This window comes from Schistocerca serialis, chromosome 1 (genome assembly GCF_023864345.2).
Source record: "Schistocerca serialis cubense isolate TAMUIC-IGC-003099 chromosome 1, iqSchSeri2.2, whole genome shotgun sequence".
Classification (NCBI taxonomy): Eukaryota; Metazoa; Arthropoda; class Insecta; order Orthoptera; family Acrididae; genus Schistocerca; species Schistocerca serialis.
The window spans coordinates 725,487,513-725,503,658 of record NC_064638.1 but is presented as its reverse complement, the minus strand read 5'-3'; the positions used below and the strand labels follow the sequence as shown (position 1 = coordinate 725,503,658).

General features: G+C 37.3%; 1 protein-coding gene across 2 annotated transcripts in view; it reads right to left on the bottom strand.

Annotated features, from left to right (window-relative positions):
* Positions 1–16,146, bottom strand: part of LOC126481519 (tyrosine-protein phosphatase non-receptor type 13-like) — a 450,882-nt gene that overhangs the window by 28,931 nt on the left and 405,805 nt on the right. For both annotated transcript variants that reach the window (XM_050105325.1, XM_050105332.1), the window contains 3 exons: positions 8,972–9,177; positions 5,250–5,341; positions 212–637 (listed from right to left, as the gene is read on the bottom strand). In XM_050105325.1, coding sequence (XP_049961282.1) covers positions 212–637; positions 5,250–5,341; positions 8,972–9,177 — 724 coding nt within the window. The remainder of the gene's footprint in view (positions 1–211; positions 638–5,249; positions 5,342–8,971; positions 9,178–16,146) is intronic.

The window sequence follows — 16,146 nt, the reverse complement described above, 5'->3', positions numbered from 1 at the left end:
CCAAGAATGCATCTTAAAGCTAGAAATAAAATAATGGCCTTATTTTTTTGTTAACACTCTCATACCAAAAAAAGTACATGACAGGTTGTGACACTTGCTCCTAAAAAGACTCTTTCTGTTTTCTTTGCTTTTGCAAGTTCACATAAATCTTGGCATAAACAAATAAGTCACCTATTGTATGTTATAGTGAATACAGTGCATGTGGACTTACTGACAACATATGCTTCACTGGGCGGAGTTGCACAGGGTGAGTAGTCAGAGAGGGCAGGCAGAGATACCGTGTCTTCTGGAAGAGATGGTGGTTGCCAAAATAAATCTCGCTGTACAAGTACTCTTGTACCCATTTTGACACCAGGTCGCCACACTGATGACGGTCTACAAGGAACTTCATTTTCTTTGTTGTTTTGGAATCCATAACGTATCGACAAATTCATCTGCGGAGTACTGCACAAATCTGACTTGTTCAATTTTTTGACTGAATTATCTACAGGTTTTCCAACTTGATATTTTGTACCATTGATTTTTGAAGAAAATGTGTGCAGTCGAACTACATCAGGTTTCTTTGAGGAACTTTTTATTTTAGGCTGCTCTGGTGAGCTCATACACTTTGGTGATTCTTTCACAGGAATTCCAAACTCTGTAACAGATAAATAAAAATTCAAATTAAACTTAAACTTACAATGCATCCATCTCTTATTGCAAACAGCGAATAAATATTGAAGCCTTAATTTCAGAAACTGAGTAAATATTTTTCAAACTGAAGTAATGGTCACAACTACATTTCCAAAAAACTATTTATGCATTTCTAATAACAGTATTTATCCACTGGTAGTCATGTGCTTAACACAGTAATTATAATTCTAGACCAGTACATATTACATAAGTAATCAATTAATCATATGGTATTAAAAACACACAAAATATTAAGTTTAAATCTTAATTTCTCATCTTCTGCATCCTTAGTGATAAATAAAGACCTGAAAAATTTGTGTTTTGCAACAAATGCTAATACAGATGTGAATTCTGCATCAAAATGTGAGAACACAAAATTGCCTAACATAGGCTGTTTCACAACAAATTGTCTCTAGATGAATTATTTTATCAGAGGTACTTTGAAATTGCTTTATTTTCTGCATATAAGTATCGAACATGTAACAAAATTTCAGTTATTGGTATTGACATCACCTGACAAAGCCCGATTTGGAAATATGTTGTGCATGGGAAGATGTTTGTAAAATACAATACAAAGTGTACGAACGCAACAACATACCACTGCACCCACTTACGTTTGTTTGTAAGCCATAATTTTCAAAAGTGGGTGTAATGTGGGCACTTATAATGTGGCAATTTTACCTGGCAGATGTTTTGAACTGTCGGTCCAGCAAATACCACTAGAGGTCAGGCCTTAACTACCTCATAAACAGTAATCTGGCAATCTCAATACGCAATTGTGCGGCACCCATCCACAAATTCTGTGTGTTTCTTGTTGTTTTCTTTTATTACTTTGAAGTCAGTGAAGTGACTAATCATGCTGCATCACAGATTTCAATTCTGACCCTCACAATAATGTGTCAGTTCTGCTTTCCAGAACACAGGCGTAGGTTACTGCCCTGTAAGGAGGAGACAAGACTTGCTTGCCAAAATCTCTCATTGCCCCTCTGGTGGTAAAAATTCTAGTTTGTTTACACTCATGGCCAGCTGTCAATATATTGTCCACAATCTGCACTATATCATCTGAAAACAAAACTTATCAGCATATTTCAACCACACTGAAATTCTTCCCATAACATGCAAATAGTTTTATTTTTGGTTCTACTACTTTGCTATGTGACTTGTCAGCACTATTTGTAGAACTGTCAAGTATGGGTAGCATAGCTATGGATAACCACAAAAGATCAAAATTAATATTCTGCAGATTCTGTAATCGACAAAATGGATGGAGAAAAATAATACTGAAAAACACCTTAAATTTGAGATGCACACAGTTTGCTGGCAGAAAAATACTGCTGCTTCCCAACACAGTGACCATTTGTAGAAAGAATAAATACAAAAACAAGAAGAAAACAAAGACCATTTTGGAATAAAACTGTTGAAGTTTTTGCAAAAGCAAACAATCCAATCAAAAAGTTCCCTGATCACTACTTTTTATAATGGTCAATTTCAGAGCACTAAGGCTTTGTCTTCAGGCATGTCTGTGTGTCTATTACAATCATATACAAAAATATTTGTGAATTTCATCAAAAATATGTACGAATTTTGCCAAAAATAGATTAATATTTTGCTGAAAACACATGCTACATTTTCCAGTCTCTAGTGATGAAGCAGCAGCTCAGTTGGATATGCATGAGGCAGAAAAGTAACTGTTACCCTCCTGGATTTTGCAGTCTAGATCAGGGTGAGAAGATGTGACCTTAATTCTTGTTCACTTAGGCTAGTGTCCCAATCATTCTACTGTTCTGTTTGGCTACACATTATAATCCGAACAGTGTCTTAAGTACATTTATACTTGTCTATGTCAGTTGCTACAAATGAATTCTAAACTACTGTTAAGGACAACTGCATGTGAATAATCTGTACTGAGCAAGAAATATATGTATGAAGGTTCTGGTAGAAATATAATAATCAATAAGACTGCAAGGTGAATCAGTAAGACCATTTAAATTACTGTACAATAAGATTCTCAGAAAAATTCAGATGATGCTGAGTGAGGAAAAGAGCATCATAAAAATCACTTCCCCAATTGAAGATGGAAGGAAGGACTTACAAGTAGAAGAATTGCGGTAAAGCAATGAAATACTAAAAGTTGGTAATAAAATGCAGTTCAGAAAAAATTGAAACCACCAGAATATACAGCTGATGGCAAATGAAATAATAAAGGAGCAGTTAGCCATCTCACACAAGTACTTGGGAATACAAGTGATTGATTGGTTGGTTGATTTGGGGAAGGGAACCAAGCGGCAACGTCATTGGTCCCATCGGATTAGGGAAGCATGGCGAAGAAAGTCAGCTATGCCCTTACAAAGGAACCACCCCGGCATTTGGCTGAAGCAATTTTGGGAAATTACAAAAAATCTAAAACGTGATGGCTGGACGTGGGCTTGAACCGTCATCGTCTGAATCCGAGCCCAGTGTGCTAGCCACTGTGCCATCTCGATAGGTAATATGAAATAGAATGTTCACATAAGTTCAGCCAAAGGTAGAGCAGAGGATGTATTTTGGTTCATTGGTAGGGTACTGGGGCATTTCGGTATGTAAATGATAACGTTTACAAAACATTTATGCGGTCTATCCTGGAAAATGGTTCAGATGTGTGGGATCCATGCCAAAAAGAAATGATTGGGAACTTTTTTTCTATATGGTCATTAAAGGAGTGATATGAATGAGGCTGTAGTGATGCCTAGTTTCCTTACTTAAGACTGGTTTTTAAACCATTGTAAGTGGGCTTTCATGGGATAGCTGACATTTATATTGTGATGCCTGCCAGTGTTCAGATTTCTTAGCATTTCTGTGACAGTCTCAAGTGAGTGTAATACACATGTTAACCATTTGTGGTGTCCTTTTGTTTACATTCAATATCCTATTAGTCTTATCTGGTGTGAGTCTCACATTCTAGAGCAATATTCTAAAATCAGACTAACAGATATTTTGTAAGCAGTCTCCTCTGCGGATTAACTGTGCTTTCCCAGTACACTACAATGAACTGAGGTCTGTGTTTTACATGTGACTGAGTCTACGTGATCATTCCATTTCATACCTCTATAAATACCACACCTATGAATTTGTATGAGTTGATTGATCCAATAGTGACTCATGGATATTGTAGTCATAGGATAATATGATTTTTTTGTTTGAGAAGTGCACAATTCTATATTTATGGGCATTTAAGCAAGTTGCCAATCTTTGTACTAGTTTGAAATCTTATCAAGAATCGACTGAATACCTGAGTGGCATTTTTCAGAATGAACTTTATTACATATACAATGGTTACTATAATCCAATTAAAATTACTTGACAGTAGATGTCTACCACTTGTGTTCTATATGGTCATTAAAGGAGTGATATGAATGAGGCTGTAGTGATGCCAAGTTTCCTTACTTAAGACTGGTTTTTAAACCATTGTAAGTGGGCTTTCATGGGATAGCTGACATTTATATTGTGAAATACAAAAAACTATCGCTGCATTTGATAGGATTCGAAATTAGGACTTTCTGCACTTCAGGTTTATACATTAACTATGGCACTATGCCACTATACAGCATCTGGGTATTATATTAATGACTCTGGCACCAGTTGCAATGATGAATTGCAGCCTTCAAAAATTCGGCTTTACACAATATCATGAAAAGCTTATCTAATGTAAGCCAATTTCTGTGATTACAATAATTTTATATGTGATGCTGAATCCCATCTTGCACGGAAGGATGAAGTATGGTTTGGTTAATGCTGTGTATGAAAGCTGTGTATCTTGTTAGCATCATTGTGTGTGTGTGTGTGTGTGTGTGTGTGTGTGTGTGTGTGTGTGTGTGTTGTTTTGGTGAGGTTAGCATGTGTAATGAAATACAAAATAAAAGGGCCAGGCCCAGGATTCTGAATCAAAACACATACTGAAAGGAAACTGGGCAAGAAATTGGAAGTGAACTGACCAGCTATTATGGCTGTTTGGCAATGATGAAAGGTTCAGTCATGAGCTCAGCAATCAGATTGGAGGAAACCAGCTCCATCGCATGAAAAGCCAACTATCAACTAACTTTAATCAGGCTGTAGTAATACTGTCTGCCAGGTCATTTATATATAACATTAATAACAAGAGATCCAGATCACTTCCCTGGACACAGCTTATAATTATATAAACAACACTTGTTTAGAGGTCAAGTTAACACTTGACTTACATTACTGCACAATGTATACCAACATTTAAAAACAATCTCAGTGATATTAATGGTACCTCTGTTGCAAGTCAATAGCTTTTCACTTTCTACTTGCATTTTTAAATAAGTCAGCAGGTCTGCTGCTTTTCTGCAGCTGTATAAAAGTTCTTGATAACTTTATGTAATAGCACTCATTATATATTTTTTTCCATTAAAGGTACATTATTCTGCCATTCTTTATAATTTTTAATTCTTTGCAGTATGACAGGTAACACTAATCTGTGGATAAAGATAACTCTTATTAAGTATGTATAGCTTACAGTGATGTCAACAACCACCTGAAGTTACAATTTGTGAAAATGCAATAGCGCAGTAGCTCACCAGCTGAAAGTGGCTGCAGGGAACTCATCTCACTTCGAAGCTTAAGGAAGAACTGATGATGGCATGATGCAAGATGAAACACAAAGGAACTCCTGTGCAAAATGAAAGAGGCAGAACCTTCAATAATATAAAACTTTATTCCCAACTAATTATATATATAAACACACACACACACACACACACACACACACACACACTGTTTGAATAGTTCATGGGAATGCAGCAGGATAAAATTATTGAAAACAGCAAATATTTCAATATGTGACCTCCCCAACATTCCTAAGGCATGAGGTACAATACAACCTGCTTGTGCTCAGCAATTTAAGCCTATGGTGGGTGGTACTCTGTTAGCACAAATAACATAAGAAAGCATGCAGGAAGACAATCTACAAATGAGGGAGACTCGCACCACCTGCCAGTCAGAGAAACTACACCAAATATCATTGATAGCAAACACTAACTGAGGATGTGATCAGGCCCTCTGTTGTTTCACCAGCTGTTAGCAGGATCGTACACGGAATGTAAACAAACCTCTCAGTCCCTGTCTATAAGGCTGCACATGTATCTGATCTTGAGGGATTTCCTAAGAAAACTGCTCATTAAGTTTTTAATTAATGTAACCTTTAGTATTCCTATGAACTGCTCAAACTGCAGCATTGTTGTTGCAGATGCAAACATAGTAACTACTGTCTCATAGACCATCAGAACAAAATAAATAACTATGCATATGTATGCATGTTTGTGCATGCATATGTGTGCACCCTTCCTCCAACCTATGCCCTCTCCACTACACACACACACACACACACACACACATACACACACCTGCACAGATGCAGTGTCCTCACACAAAGTAGTTAGCAGGGACAATGCTGCCCTGCAAGCATATGTATGTCTATTCTATTAGCTCCAAGCAGAGTCATCCAAAACCTAATAATCTCTGTCTTGTTTATAGGTTAGTTGTTTACCTTTATTTCTTCCATTATTTATCAATTGTCGTAAAACAATGATATGGGAACAAATGGAATGTAACTGTCAACTCCAAGTAAAAGAGATTTTTGACAAATGCAGCTACTCAATGTGACTATTGCTATGTGCTGCACTTGTGATACAATGCCATCAGAATATTTACACATGTGCACTAACTGTACTGCGGTATAAATTCATTCTTTCACTTTGAGTAGGTTATGAGAAAAATGATCTCTTAAGTAATTATACCACACCGAGGATTTCCTTTAGTCATGCCCTCAAGCTTAATGTACTTTGTAAAACTTCTCTGTACATCTGTCACATTATTACTCTATTTCAGGGATGGGCATGGTGTGCAATACCTCATGCAAGTGCAATGTGCAGCATACATACAGTCCATGGCTCAGCCTGTCTCAGTATGCCTTAGCTTTACTCGTTGGTTCTCGGAAATACTCAATACAGCACAACATTTTATTTCAAAGTGACAATGTTTATTCCCACATTTGGTGTGGCATTTCATGGTCAGCATGACTTTTTCAGTTTCACAGAATCATTGTGTCAGCCTTACTTATCCTTCAGTGTTTATTTGTGGTATAAAGAAATTTCATAGGTCCAATAGTTGTTTGCACAAAAAGAGGCAGTCTAGCGACCTATCATCCCAACTTTTAAATATGAAAGGGAATCATGGAAGTGAAGGATGAGAACTGTCAAAACCTATTACGTAGTTGCAGAATCCATGGGTACCTCATATTTGCTATTGAATAACATTACAACACCATGCAGAAAAAACTTTAAGATTTAGTTGATGATGAAAATGCAAAAAATTACGTACAATGATCGACAGACAATTTGTACGGAGCTCACTGTTCTGTACATAAAGAAGCAGTTTGTGCTAAATTAGATATGATGAAATTGGTGCTGCAAATAGTAAATTTTCTGAAGTCGTATGCTTTATTATATCATGAGTTGCAACAGTTTTTGATGGAATTGAACGAAGAGTATTACAACTTTATACACTGCTGCAAAGAACACTGGTTGAGCTGAGGGGCATGCCTGGAAGGATATTTTGATTTATCTGCCATTGTTGAGTTTCTGATGAAAAAAGGAAAGCAGGAATGAAAATTAGGACACTTAAAATGGATTTCAGACCTCTCACTTTAAGTGGACTTCACTGCACACTAGGCACAGTAAGACACCACAAGGCAAGAAATAATTTATTTCTGATTTTGTGGGGATGGATTTAAAAAGAAAATTGCATTGTGGAAGGCGCAACTTCTGAAAAAAAAAAAGAGAGAAGAAGAAGAAGAAGAAGAAGAAGAAGAAGAAGAAGAAGAAGAAAGAAAGAGAGAGAGAGAGAGAGAGAAACATGAGCTTAATGGCATTAAAGAACATGCAAATTTTGAAGAATTGACTGTGGCATTGAAAGAATTACAGGAATAATTCTCTAAACATTTTGAGAACAGTGCCAATCTTACATCTTTTTCTGAGCTACTTTTGAGAACATTTGCCATTTTAGTTGAAAGCACTCCTGTACATGTGCAGATGCAACTGATTGCTCTCCATTGCAGTTCCCACTCCAAAGACAAATTCTTTTGTGATAAAACTGTGCACGAGTTCTTCATTGTTTTCCTCAGGAAGAGTTTTGATAATGGGGTTGCAAATGTGATACAACATTTCAATCAACATATGTACATGACAGGCTTTTTTTGATTATGAAAATAATTGAGTCATGTTTATGGAGCAACTCAAATGACAAAAATCTTTGAAATTGTCTGTGTCTGACCATATGCCAACAGTTTGTACCAGTTATATACATTTTATTATGTCTTCAGCAAGCAAAAATATAATTAAATATACTGATTTTTTGTGATCTATGTTGTTATGAAACATAAATCAAGCGACATGTGAGACATTCAGTGTTCCTTTCACAATTGCATTGCTGTTTAGATGTTGTGCTTTCACAGTTTCTCCCTATTTCCACTCAGACAGCCTGGCAAGACAGTGGGAGAAGAGTGCAGCCAAGTGACAGAACTCCATATGCAAGTAAGAGCACTGCTCGCATGCAGAATTCTTGGCCACCCCCAGTCTTCTTGGTGTACAGAGAAGGCCTATACTAATTCAGTTTGTCAGCTCTCGACCAACAAATACCTAAAATTCGGTTTGCTAAAGTACAGATGAACATAAACCATTATTTAACATTAAGTAATATGGATATTATGTCCACATATACATTATTTCTAAGTCCAGAAATAAATCTGCTGTTATAAATGTCAAGAAAATAATTTCTGAAGCATTTATATTTTAATCTCCATTTAACAACAATGACATGTATATATAATACTACAGAACAGCAACTAAAAGAATGCCTAGCTCTTCACACAAAGTAACCCTCACCCACAAGGGTGCTCGTGATTTTTCACTGGCTGTCACTCAAACTTTGAATACAGTTTATCATTTGTTTAAAGAGCACTATCTCCAGTGTTAGAACAGTGTAGACTCACATAAATGAATGTTCTATCATAGTAGTTAAAGTCTATAATTGAAACAATCATTATACAAGAATCACTTTAAGCTCATTCAACTGATATTCAGTTTGAATTCATGCTTCAACTGCTTTTCAAAACAATGATACACATTCTGGTATAAAAATTAAATGAAATACATTTTTTCAGTAATTTGTTTAATCTGTCTTGTCTCTGTCCTAAGACACAGTATTCTTCTTATTTTCTAATTATGACAAAAAAATCACTCACTTTTTGTGCTCCATAAGGAACTTTCTTTTTCCAACTTCATCTCCACAGCTGGGCAATAATAGGAAGTGTTGTTTGTTATACCAGAGTCTCTGGATGTTCTTCCATAAAAACTTTTCTAATAACGATTTATCTTCTCTATCATTCAGAAATATTCCATTTGGATTAATGGCCAACAGAACATCTTTGGATTCCAAATTTTTTGCTATCTGTAATAAATAAAATGAGAATAAGCCACCTCAAGCTTCCATGGCTCACTATAAATCTATTTCAATTTCACTAGTGATGATTACAATTGTTCTTTTCATGCTTCTTCACACTACCTAAAATGAAACCTCACATGCATAGCAACATACATTTGTGCTGCCAGATGACAGTGTTCAAGGAGAATGCAACAATCAAAAACAGTAATTGTAGGAAGTCAGTTATTTTCACTTTCCCCAGATCATAAATGCATCTACTTCTACATAAGGAAGATATACACTGCTCCAGAAATTTCTTCATAGACTTCTAAGGGGGGAAAAAAGAGGAAGAAGAAGTACATCGGTTCACATACAATTCAATTCTAAAAATGCTGCATTCATAACAAATGTGTGTGTGTGTGTGTGTGTGTGTGTGTGTGTGTGTGTGTGTGTGTGTGTGTGATTTTCTAATATGACTTACATTTCTTCATTTAGTGAGCCATTTTTGTCATTTTCTGAGTACTTCTCCAGACAAAAAAAGACAGTACTAGCAAGCAAATATTGTGGAAATCTAATGGCAGCAGAATGTCTTGTAGGAAGGGTAAAGAGAATGGCTGCGTCATAGCTGACATCAGTCAGACATATGACACAATTAAAGCATATCTGCTGCAGCTAACTACAAACAATATTGACCTCAAGAATGATATCTGAGATGCCAATAATGGGTGCTGTACCAAAAGAATGTATAAATCTCTGAATAAACTGAGCATACACATGAAAAAAGTCTTTTCAGTACAACATGAAAAATATTTCCTAACAGTCAAATTAAGAAATTACCAGTCTAGTGATTTTACAAAGGTGTTGTTAACTTTTGTGGTCACAACACTTTGTTCACAAAGGCAGCAGGTAGCGTAGTCACTGTAGTATTATACACTTGTTTCATCAAACACAATTTTTAATGTTTTCATGACTATGCTACATAGATAGCATAGTTTTGCATACCTTTACACTTGATATTTAAGAATATAGGTGTACTGTAATTGCACATATGCCTGGACGTAATACCATCTTTCAATCTGTTACTAATTTTTTTCTTGGAGTTTTTGTAATCAGCTTATTCAGATAATCCCATTTCCTATCTATACTTTCTAAGCCTAAAATATCTCAAACAATTTCCATCTTTGATCTAATGATACTTTATCTTCACACTTGCACCTTAGAGTTATTCAAGAATCTGGACCTATCAGCTTTTCTTGCACTTCTTTTCTTCTTGAATTGATGCATGGTTTTCCCTTCTGATAAGCTACTTTTCTAATGTTTCTCCTCCATTTCCATTCCTAAATCATTTGTTTGGTCGTTGAAACAAAATCATAAAAGCTGTTACAATAAAGGATCATGCAAGCTGTCGAAGATATGAGTGTGAAAGGATAGTAACAGCAGTTGTGATGCTATTACACTGGAAATATATGGACTTTGCAGTTACAGTGTTCAGACGTCTTCTTTGTATGATGAATCAGTAAGCAGAACAGTTACAATTTTATTTCACAGACAAAACATTAGCTAGGACAATGTAGCAGCATTGTAACTTCATTTTCTGACAAAGTGTAGTCATGATAGTATTGGTCTGAATTGTCGATATAGCAAAAGTGGCCTTTACGTACAAAAAAAACAAAGTGTGAGTTTCTTTTTGCCCTCATGGAGAAAGAATCTCTTAGACATAGTTCACAATGGAAAATGCAAACAATGGTCAGATTTCATTTTTGGATCCTCATGAACTTAGAAAAAATGACAGAACTTTGGGGAAAAAGTCTACAGAAAGCCCACTCACACACACATAACTATACAAAAATGTCAAACACCATCTCGAGCAAAAAAGAGGTTTAATTAAGACAGTGGTGAACTGGACTACAAGAATCTGTAAACCATAGTACTTGGAGGAAGAAATGAATTATTTGAGAATTATTTTCATAAGAAATGCCAGTTTGTAAAAGTAGTCACAGACTGCGCCAGAGTGCTAAGAAGACTGTGAACTGGAACTGTTGTCAAATCTTAGAACTGTTGAACATAGGGAGCTCAATAATAAACTGAATTATCTCACTTGCCATTGCACTTAGAAATAATATTGAAAGGTATTTTGGTACTTAGTAAAACTGTAAAAATAGGCTTACATTTTTGTTATATTATGCACAGTTTTGGGGAACATTAATCATGCCTCTAAGTTAGTTTTCCACAAGATTAATCCTCTGTTAATTTGTTTCACTATTTGGGAACTTTTGCAAAAATTAAAAGTGAATGAGTTTCTAGTTGTTTAGAATTCAAACTGGGTATTGCCCAAACACTATTTAAGGCATATTCCATCTATGAATTTCTCAACAAGTGCGGCAGACCATTTTCATGAAAATTTATTATACTTTAATTTTTGACAATACTTGGTTGTAACAGCTAAATAACCACCTACTGTGTGAATGATGAATGTATGGAAAGCAGATGTAAGTCTTAAGTCTGTAAATAGTGGAAGTTTAATTTTAAATCTTGTACATAATTTGACTGTTCTTAACTCAGGATCATTGAAATGAATAATTTACTTTAATTTTTGACAATACTTGGTGGTAATAGCCAAGTAACTAGCTACTGTGTGAATGATGGATTTAATGAAAGCAGCTGTATTACCGTATTTACTTGAATCTAAGCCGCACTTTTTTTCCGGTTTTTGTAATCCAAAAAACCACCTGTGGCTTAGAGTTGAGTGCAAAGTAAGCAGAAGTTCTGAAAAATGTTGGTAGATGCCGCCACAACTAACTTCTGCCATCGAATATATATAGCACTACACAGGCATGCTTTGCAGGCCAAAGATAAGTACTGGTTCCAAAACCTCTGCATCAGTAAATAAATTTTTAAAAAAAGGTGGAAGACGAGCTTTTTTCTCCGCCTCTAGTTTTGACCACTGCATTTTCATACATTATCCAACGAAGTAAATACAAATTCATCTTCGAATGTAGCAGCATTACAATGTACTACGAAAATCCTACTGGCAAGACTGTTTGGGATGTTTGTCAATATGGCCAACTCTACGTTCTGAATTGTTTCCTACCTGTGAGAGAGATGGTTGCTAATAGGAGCTTTTATGAATTGTGAATCACGTGCAGTATTCTCTTCACCATAAGAATAATACGAATATAAACATTTTGCCATGTATTCTTTCATGTTTGCTGCTATCTCGTTTAAATCCTGTCTGCCTAATAAACTACAAACCTAGAGTGAGACAACAGCAAACGCGGAAGAATACACATATCATGTCATGTTTATACTCATATTATTCTTATGCCTAATAGTCAGAAATGAAGCACAGCAATTGATTAGATTTTTAAATCTAATATGACTAATTTCTGTGCAGAATGTAATGTACTAAAGGTTTTCAAATGGAGAAAAATTTTCGCTTAACTCTCGTTTAGAACATCTTCTATCATATGCAGTCTATTATTTGGTTCTTGTTGATCATTATCAAAGAAAGCAGCGGTGTAAGTAACAACAAATAGCAGTCTCTTGCCATTCTTTTCACTAAAGAGTCGATTCCTCTCTTTTTTTTTTTTTTTTTTAATTGTAAGCGGCGGTAACATGTACAAAAGCAAGTCATGCCGCGAGTGGCGACAGGCCGTAAACACTCATTATCAGAATGCAACAAACAATGCATGAACAGTACAGTAATGCATTTTCAGCTTAGAGTGACATAAACACCTATAAAAAAGAGAACGGCACGTATCAGATGAAAGAAAAATAAGCAATCAATTCAAAGCAGATGAAGCACGTGAAAAAGGAACGGTACCCGTATAAATACAGACGGAGTGCCTGACACATAGCAATGGCTACCTGGTAAAGCTTAACTGCTAAGCTTACGACTCGAACCAAACTACTGTAGCTGTATCATCATTCATTCGACCTAAATTGTGTCTCATATTACAATGGACCAACTTTGTTTCGATTTGGAGGTGCGGCCTAAAACTTTTCTCTCCCCTAGAATTTCGAGTCTCAAATTTCAGGTGGCTTAGATTCAGGAAAATTTTTTTCCCTTGATTTCGAGTCTCATTTTTCAGGTGTGGCTTAGATTCGAGTAAATACAGTAAACCTGTAAATATTATAAGTTTAATTTTAATTCATGTACATAATTTTACTGTATATTGACTGAGGATCATTAAAATTAATGAAACTCAAGTTTTTATAATTACATTTTTGTAATGTGTTTATCTGACATGTTCCACACCCAGGAGGATCCCCTCTTTTGTGGGTCTATGGAATGAATAATTAATTTAATCTCAACTACATTCCTATCTACACTCTTTGTCAACTTTAATTTATTATTTCAGTTTTATTTAATTGTGCAAACAAAAAGTGAGTATGTGTGGACATCCCTAGGTTCCTTACAAGTCTATATATGATAGAAACATTGCCCCCCACCCCACCCCGACCTGCAATGGTAGAACAACTGTCAGTCAGTAAGTGACAGCACAGTGCAGAATCCAGTCATCTTATGCAGAAATAAATCCTACAGTGAACTTTATATTAGACCAACAGAATGTAATGTAATGTAAAATCTGGGAACTTTGCCACACCAAATACAGGGTGTTTCAAAAAGGACTTTACAATTTTGAAAATTCATATAAATTAATTCAAAGTATCTACTGAGGTGATTGTAATGTCAAGTTGTAGCAAAACACATCAAGTTTTGTCTTGCATGGTTCACTAGTGCCAAATCACTCTGTAAGGAGCGCTAGCGGCAGTTGCGTTAAAGATGGCTGCCTTCACTGGTCCCGAGCATGCTAGCTGTGTGTTTTGGCTCACAGAATTGAAGTCAGTGACAACGGTTTAGCGTACTTGGGATAGAAATTACGCTGAAGATCCTCCTGGTAGGCCTACAATTTATGAGTGGCATAAATGTTTTGCAGAAACAGGGTGCTCGGTCTGTGTCTGGCCCTGTGTCTGGCCGCTTTTCATCCAGGTGAGCATGTTGGCTACCAATGCATCTCAGCATGGGCTAGGCACACAAATACCTGGACGGGCCTGAACGACCCACTGCTTATGGTTCTAAGACTTTAACTCCTGCTCAGCAGTGGTACTCTCAGATTGAAAACGAGGCTTTATCAACTGTTACTGTCCTTAAGGAATATCACATCTTCTTGTATGATTCAACATTCCATTTAATCAAGGACCACCTTTAACCATTCGGCTTTCATGCTGGACAAGGCAGCACATCATTTGCAGCAGTGGGCTCTCTTCCTCTCCCATTATCATTATCAGATCCATTACCTACCGATAGCACACACACACCGATGCCATATCTTGCCTTTTGATAAGGTCAGACCCAGTGTTCAATCAGGATAAGTTGCTTTGTTTCTATTTAGATACTGAGAACCAGAATGTGGTCAATGATTTTTCCCATCACTAGCTCCATGATAGTATCGGCCATCGCCACGGATCCTGTACTTAGTTGGGTCCTCTCTTTTGTGCAGCATGGCTGGCCCCACCACCACCTGTTCGTGTTTGATGGGGTGCTTTTGTTGGCTATCAAGGGCACTGCTCCCTGGGTTGTGATTCCCATTTCCTTACACTGTAATGTACTGAGGCTTCTGCATGTCAGTCATTCGGAAATCTCTCTCACCAAAGCTTTGGCCCATCCACATGTGTACTGGCTGGGCATACATGGTGACTTTAAATGTCTTATCGCTGCCTGCACTCACTGTGTACTGCAACAGGCAGCCCTGTGGGCGTCTTCTTTTCACTAGCGAACACCACAGCACCCATGGGAGTTTCTACATGTCAATTTTGCTTGGCCCTTCCTAAATCAGTGTTGCTCATTGTAGTGGACATCTATTCCTACTCTCCCTACAATGCACATTGTCTGTCCACGTGCATGGCAGCCACTATTTCAGCCCTGTCTAAGATTTTTGTAATTGAGCAACTTCCATATATCGTGGTTACCGACTACAGCCCCCAGGTCATTTCTTGAGAATTTGCATCTTTTTGTCAGGCTAGTGGTGTTCGTCATTTCACAGCTCCCCCATTTCATCCTCAATCTAATGGTTCAAACGTTTAAAACTCAGATGCAGAAGTATCTGGCAGGGCCCCTGAAGCTGCTTTAGACTGTTTTTTGAACAACTGCTGCATCTGGCGCCGCATTTGCCAGTGTCGCTGACTCCGCAACCGTTCCAGCTGGGTGTGCCTGTCTAGGCTCGTGATTTCAGCCGGCGAATGAACTGGAATCCTGTTGTCATTGAGCATCACCGAGGCCAGCGCCCATGCATCGTCCGCACTCCTGACAGGCGGACATTCCATCACTTTGACAGCTGAGGCCACACACAATGGGGGCTGTTCTGGAGGACCCACCATCACCCTCACCGCCACCAATGCCTGTTCCTGTCACAGACAGTACCGTTTGCATCACAGCAGGGCCAACTGCCTGGCAGATTGCTGTCTGGGGTACCTGCCTCCGCCCCCATTCCTTGACTGTCATCACCAGTGTAGCCCCCACTGCACCTGACACTGCAGCCACTGCCTTTGCTAGGTCCTGTGTGGCCATCATCTCTGATGCCCCCGCTGAAGCCTCCAGCACTGACTATGAACAAGTACATCACTATGGTGATGTCATCCCTAGTTCTGCTTTTTTTATGTACCAAAGCCTTTTTTCTGTACCAAAGCATTTTTTCTGTTCCGTATACTTTTCCGTGCCTTGTGTTTTAATGCATATATGTAGTTTTCCTACTCCCTAGAAGAGAGGAGTGATGTACCTTCACTCATGACATGCACTATTTCAGAAATATGCATCCCTACAGTTCACAGGCCTGCATATAGAGACCACGTCAGTTGGCCCCCTGGCATGCTCTGGTGAGCCACCAAAGAAACAGTACTGTTTAAGCGATAGCAAATGAGTGCTATTCTGTAACCTATATTATTGTTGTCCAATGCTACACACAACTATAGTTCACTGTATATTACATTCTGCTC